This window comes from Mauremys mutica, chromosome 1 (genome assembly GCF_020497125.1).
Source record: "Mauremys mutica isolate MM-2020 ecotype Southern chromosome 1, ASM2049712v1, whole genome shotgun sequence".
Classification (NCBI taxonomy): domain Eukaryota; kingdom Metazoa; phylum Chordata; order Testudines; family Geoemydidae; genus Mauremys; species Mauremys mutica.
The window spans coordinates 368,336,969-368,343,296 of NC_059072.1; the positions used below are offsets into that span (position 1 = coordinate 368,336,969).

At 50.3% G+C, this 6,328-nt stretch overlaps 1 protein-coding gene across 1 annotated transcript; it reads left to right on the top strand.

Annotated features, from left to right (window-relative positions):
* The first annotated feature begins 2,689 nt into the window (after nt 1–2,689).
* On the top strand, nt 2,690–3,655 carry LOC123377009 (olfactory receptor 52R1-like). Its single transcript, XM_045029352.1, has one exon. It carries the CDS (start codon nt 2,690–2,692, stop codon nt 3,653–3,655), a length of 966 nt encoding a protein of 321 aa, XP_044885287.1.
* Nucleotides 3,656–6,328: the final 2,673 nt, after the last annotated feature.

The following is a 6,328-nucleotide window of genomic DNA, read 5'->3' on the forward strand; positions in this document are numbered from 1 at the left end:
CCAACGGTTATAGGCCTCACGCCTCACACTATCTACTAAAGCCAAATCTTACAGGATAAAAGCCTGTAGCTTCCTTGCATTACTACTAAATATAATAAAGCAGGATAACAAAGCAATGAATATAATACAGGTAAGCTGGCCCACTAGGCTACACCCCGATTGCCACGAGTTTTCAAAGATAACTCTGTAACCACATTAACCAGCTCCCGCAGTGCCCTTGGGTGCATTAGATCTGGTCTCAGGGACTTGTGCATGTCCAGCCCTTGCTAGCTGCAATTCCAATTGTGTCTTGGCCTTCCTGATTAGACTCATTCATTCTCTAGCAATGTTTTTATATTCCTCCATAAGAACATATGTCCTAGTCATATGTCTAAGTCTCCACTTCTTTTAGGCTTCCTTTTTGAGTTTAAGCTCATTGAAGATTTCACCGTTAAGCCAAGGTCGCCTTCCATAGTTGCTACTCTTTCTGCACATCGGGATGGTTTATTCCTGCACCCACAAGAAGGCTTCTTTAAAATACAGCCAGCTCTCCTGGACTCCTTTCCCCCGCATATTAGCCACCCAGGAGATCCTGTCCATCAGTTCCCTAAGGGAGTAAAAGTCTGCTTTTCTAAAGTCCAGGATCTGTAGTTTGCTCCTCTCCTTTCTTCCTTTTGTCAGGATCCTGAATTCAACCATATCATGGTCACTGCTGCCTAGATTGCCACCCACTTCTGCTTTCCCTTCCAAATTTTCCCTGTTTGTGAGCAGCAGGTCAAGAGGAGTATGGTCCCTAGTTGGTTCCTCCAGCACTTGTACCAGGAAGTTGTCCCAAACACTCTCCAAAAGCTTCCTGGATTGTCTGTGCATTGCTGTATTGCTCTCTTTATTGAAGTCCCCATTAGAACCAGGGACTGTGATTTGGAAATTTCAGTTAGTTGTCTGAAGAAAATTTCGTCTACCTCATCCTTCTGATCCGGGGGTCTCTGGCACACGCCCACCATGACATTACCCTGGTTGCTCTCACCTCTAAACTTAAGCCAAAGACTCTCAACAGGCTTTTCTCCAGTTTCATACTGTAGCTCTAAGCAAGCATTCCCCTTTCTTACATACAATGCAACTCCTCCACATTTCTTCCCATGCCTGTCTTTTCTGAACAGTTTGTACCAAACCATGACAGTGCTCCAGTCATGTGAACTGCCCTAGCAAGTTTCTGTTATTCCAATCGTATCATAGTTCCTTGATTGTGCCAGAACTTCCAATTCTTCCTGCTTGTTTCCCAGGCTACTTGCGTTCGTGTACATGCACCTAAGATAACTAGCCAATTGCTATTTTCTCAGTATGACTCAGGAGGCTTCTCCTTGTGTTTCCTCCCTGTATCCCACTTTTCCACTTACCTCTGGGCTGAGGTCACTGTCCCCCGGGAAAACTAGTTTAAAGCCCTCCTCACTAGGTTAGCAAGCCTGCCTGAAAAGATGCTCTTCCCTCTCTTTGTTAGGTGGACCCCATCTCTTCCTAGCAATCCTTCTTCCAGGAACAGCATCCCATGGTCGAAGAATCCAAAGCCCTTTCTCCGACACCACCTCCATAATCACACATTCACCTCCATAATTCAACGGTCCCTACCTGGGCCTTTTCCTTTTTCTTCATCAGAAAGGATGGATGAGAACACCCTAAACTCCTTTATCCTTCTTCCCAGAGCCATGTTGTCTGCAGTGATCCGCTCAAGGTCATTCTTGGCAGTTTCATCACACGGAGAAGTAGGAAGGGGTAGCAGACTGAGGTCTTGATCAGACTCAGCAAACACTCCGTCACATCCTGGATTATAGTTTCAGGCAAGCAACACACTTCTCTAGTCTCCCGGTCTGGTTGGCAGACAGATGACTCCATCCCTCTTATGAGGGAGTCACCGACAACCATCACCCGCCTTCTCCTCTTTGGAGTGGTCGTCATGGAACCTCCATCCCTAGGACAATGCATCCCATGACTTCCAGACAGTGGGGTCTACTTCTGATCCCTTCACTCAGATAGCTCTTCCAAATATTTCTCCACAGTAATACCTGTGCACAGAGCCTGAAAAAGGTTTCACACCTCTGTCTGCACTGGGGGTACATAGGTTCTTCTCTTTCTTATTCTGCAGGTCACATGCTGCCAATATTCTTCACCGTTCTGTGCTACACTCTCCGATTCTTCAGCATGTTGTGCTTCCAGAACCAAACACTGACTTCTATCCAGAAAATCATCATTTTCTCTGATGCAATGCAGGGTTGATACTTGGTTTGCTAATCCTTTAACCTTTTCTTCCAATATGGAGATCAGCTTGCACTTCATACAGACGAAGCAAGTATCCACACTCCTATTTACCACTGCTGCCTATTAAGGTTTCCCCCTCCACAACGTGAGGGAACTATTGATGCATGGAGCATCATAAAATATAGAATTGCTATTAGTAGGGTCAGTTCATAATTTATTTAGCTGAATAATAAAAATGTAATTTTTCAATGTGTGAAGTGCAATCAATCTGTTTAATTTATGAACTTCCCCGCACATAGTTCATATAATGTCTAATATTAAAATTGCCTCTCCATCCAGGCATTTGTACTGTGACCATCACTCTTGATCCTGGGCACATAAACAAAGTGAGGGAAATATACGGTACATCCAGGAGACACCGTTCTGCCTCAGAGTTGGACACCTTCTCCCCTATTCCATGTTAGATTCCAACACAACCGACTTCACCAACCCCTCCACCTTCATCCTGCTGGGCATTCCTGGCCTGGAGGCAGCCCATGTCTGGATCTCCATCCCCTTCTGTACCATGTACGCCATAGCCATCTTGGGAAACTTCACCATCCCCTTCATTGTGAAGAGGGAGCCGAGCCTCCATAGGCCCATGTACTATTTCCTCTGCATGCTGGTTGTCACCGACCTGGTCCTGTCAACATTCACCCTGCCCAAAATGCTGAGCATCTTCTGGTTCAATTCCAAGGAGATCAATTTCAGTGCCTGCCTCACCCAGATGTACTACAGGCGTACCCAGCACTACATTCACTGCTTCTTAGTAACGGAGTCTGGGATCGTCATGGCCATGGCTCTTGATCGTTATGTGGCCATCTGTGATCCCCTGAGACATTCAGTCATCCTGACAAACTCCATAGTGGTCAAGATTGGCATGGGCGTGCTGCTGCGTGGCAGCATTCTCGTGCTTCCCTATATTCTAGTGGCAAGGCAGTGGCCATATTGCAGAACCAACATCATACCCCACTTATACTGCGAGCACATGGCCGTGGTGAAACTGGCCTGTGCCGAAATCCATGTCAGTAATTACTACAGCCTCTCTGTGGTATTCTGTGTATTTGGTCTGGATCCATTTTTTATTGCTGTGTCCTATACCCAGATCCTCAGGGCCATATTCAGCCTCCCCACAAAGGACGCCCGGCTCAAGACTTTTGGGACCTTCATCTCCCACCTCTGTGCCATCTTAACCTTCTACATCCCATGTCTTTTCTCTGCCCTCACGTACCGGTTTGGCAAGAATATGGCCTCGCGTTTCCACATTATCATTGCCAGCATTTACCTTCTGATTCCCCCCATGTTAAACCCCATCATCTACGGGGTGAGGACCAAACAGATCCAGGACAGGCTGCTGCGGCTCTTTACTCATAAAGGGACCTAAAGTTTTAACCTGGTGCTCTGGCTCTCAGACCGAGCTCTGTGCAGAGCTGGCTGGTGATGTGCTGCTGGGCCCTTTCACCTGAACCACTGACTGGACAGTCAAAGAGACATTGAACCCTTTGCTGGCCTTACTGGGCTGTCTCAGGGTGACAAAGTAGAGAATTTGTTTGTGTAGAGCTCATTAACTCATAGGGCTTCCACCTTTCGTATTGCTGGTAACTAGACCCCTGATGTCCTGCCCCTTGCCCGTCCTCTTCCCTCACAGCCCAGCCTCCTTCTCCCCCTATTCTCTCCCTATTGCCCCAAGACCCTGACCCTATTACTCTGTACAATTCCCAAGGGAAGAGACCATCCTGTGGATTACCTGCTTTGATTTCAGCTCCCTTTTTTCCTCCTGGGAGCCTGTAGCAGGCAGAGTCCCTGCAATGGGGATGTGCTGGGAGCTCTTTGCCCTGTTCCAGGCCTCGGGGGCAGGGCAAGGGATCAGATTTGACGGTAGAAGGAGAACAGCTGAGAGAGGCTGTAGGATAATCCCCAGTGCTAGCTGGGATACCTGGGAGGGTGGGTTGTCGGGCAGAACCTGGGGTGGGTTCTGTAGCTCACAGGGAGGGAGATAAATGATACATCTGCCATTAGTCGGCTATTCACACACATACACGGCACCTTATCTTGAACTCCAGGGCATCCATTGCCCAGGGCCGGAAGCTGAACAGTGAAGTCTAATGTATGCTCTGTGTGACGCTTTTAGTTACTACATCTAGAAGCTCTGTAGCTAGGCTGCCAGGCAGCGCTATCCCCATGTCACGGACCAACTGAGCCACACAGAGGTTAAGTGATTTTCCCAAGGCCACACAATGAGTCAGTGGCAGAGCTGAGAATAAAGAGTCCTGACCAAAAGCCAAAAGGGAAAAGGAGCCAATTGGGACCCAGATTGGAGACAGTCAGTCATGGCCAGGCTCAGCCCTATCAAAATGCTGCCCGGGAAGGGAGCAGGCAGTCTGTGCTAGGCCTTTGATAGGGGAAAGTCTGTCTCCAGAGCTGGGAGGCTGGCACCACAGAGAGTGCAGTGCTGGGCCGGCCTGGGGGAGCAGAAGGGAGCTCCAGCCTGGTTTCTGCCAAGCCGCAGGCCCTGAGGGAAAGGGCCTAGCCAGTGCGAGGGGCCGAAGGGGAAGTGGCCCAGGGACATGGACAGGGAGAGGGAGAGAAGGAGGGCAGGATGGCTGCCACTAGAGGGTCCCTGGGTTGCAACCCAGAGTAGTGGGCGGGCCTAGGTCCCCCTCCCTTCCCCCTTGCCTTACACCCGGCCGATGGGAGTAGCTGTCTAGGGCTGCAACATCCCCCTGCCAAGAGGGGTGTGACTTTGGGGGTGCAGTTGCCCACATTGGCTGGGGTGCAGAGAGATGGCTGATTGACACCCCCCCTCCCGGAAGGGGGTGAGGATGGACTATGGGGCACTGCCGGAGGAGAGTGGCTCGAAGAGAAAGCCACGAGCTGGAGAGCGATGTGGGCTCAGATGCCAACCCAAGGGAAGACAACGGCGGGACACCACCAAGAGAGGGCGCTCCACCGGACTGAGCTAATTCTCAAGGATAACCAGCAGGAGGCGCTGCGGTGGTGAGTCCCAACCCTGTCTCCCACACCGTCACCTGGAAAGTGGGAGAATCAGAGTCAAATCCCTGCTCCATTGAATGTTTATTAGTACAAGAGCTCCAGCTGGAGCAGGAGCGGCTCTAGACATTTTGCCGCCCCAAACATGGAGGGTCCGCTGGTCCTCCAAGCGCGTGCCTGCAGGAGGTCCGCCGAAGCTGTGGGACCAGTGGACCCTCTGCAGGCAAGCCACCGAAGGCATCCCGCCTAACGACCTCACGGCAACCGGCAGAGCACCCCCCGCGGCTTGCTGCCCCAGGCACACGCTTGGAGCGCTGGTGCCTAGAGCCGCCCCTGAGCTGGAGATACTGAGAGCCCAACCCAGAATAGCCATTTGCCTGGTACTCAGGGCATTCACATGGGTTGTGGAAGTCCTCTGTTTATGTCTCTTCTGCAAATCAGCTAGAGCAGAGATTGTGGATCTGGGTCTCCCACATCTCTCTCGAGTCTCTCAAGAGAAAGTGCTGATGCACCTGGCTCCAGGAGAGGGCTCACAGCTGTCAATCCCACATGGAAATAGTCACCTTTCTCCAGCCACTCAGCCAGGCCCCTAGAGACACGAAGTGGGAGTTAGGTGCTTAAGGACCTTTCTGAACCACTAGAAAACCTCTTGTTGAATGATTCCCCATGAGGTCTTTGTGCTGAGCTCTGTCGGTGGTTCACCCGGGATCACAATATTGTTGAGCTTGTCGAGCTGGCACACAGGAACACGTGGAGAATGGAGTATTGGTTATGAGATTACCGGTTATTGTAGCAGGGACTTAGCCAAAAGTGAAAGCAAAGCTGTATCACTCGTTCACCTCCCCCACATCCCGAGGAGTGATCCTGAGGTGTCTTTGTGTTTCCCCTTTATTGTAAGCATTAGCCCTCCCCCTACCCAGGCAGGCAGTTCTGGCCTTGGTGTTGGCTCAATAATTACCCTCTAATTACCCTGCTAAATTCTTCACCCCTGTTTGTATTTACCTTAGCTTATGCCCACTGCTGTCTTATTAGGGCTCCTAGGAAGCGCTTCAGCTGTTTATGTCAG

Bases quoted from the DNA above. Each gene is read 5' to 3' on its own strand.
- LOC123377009 (XM_045029352.1), top strand. From the start codon at position 2,690: ATGTTAGATTCCAACACAACCGACTTCACCAACCCCTCCACCTTCATC.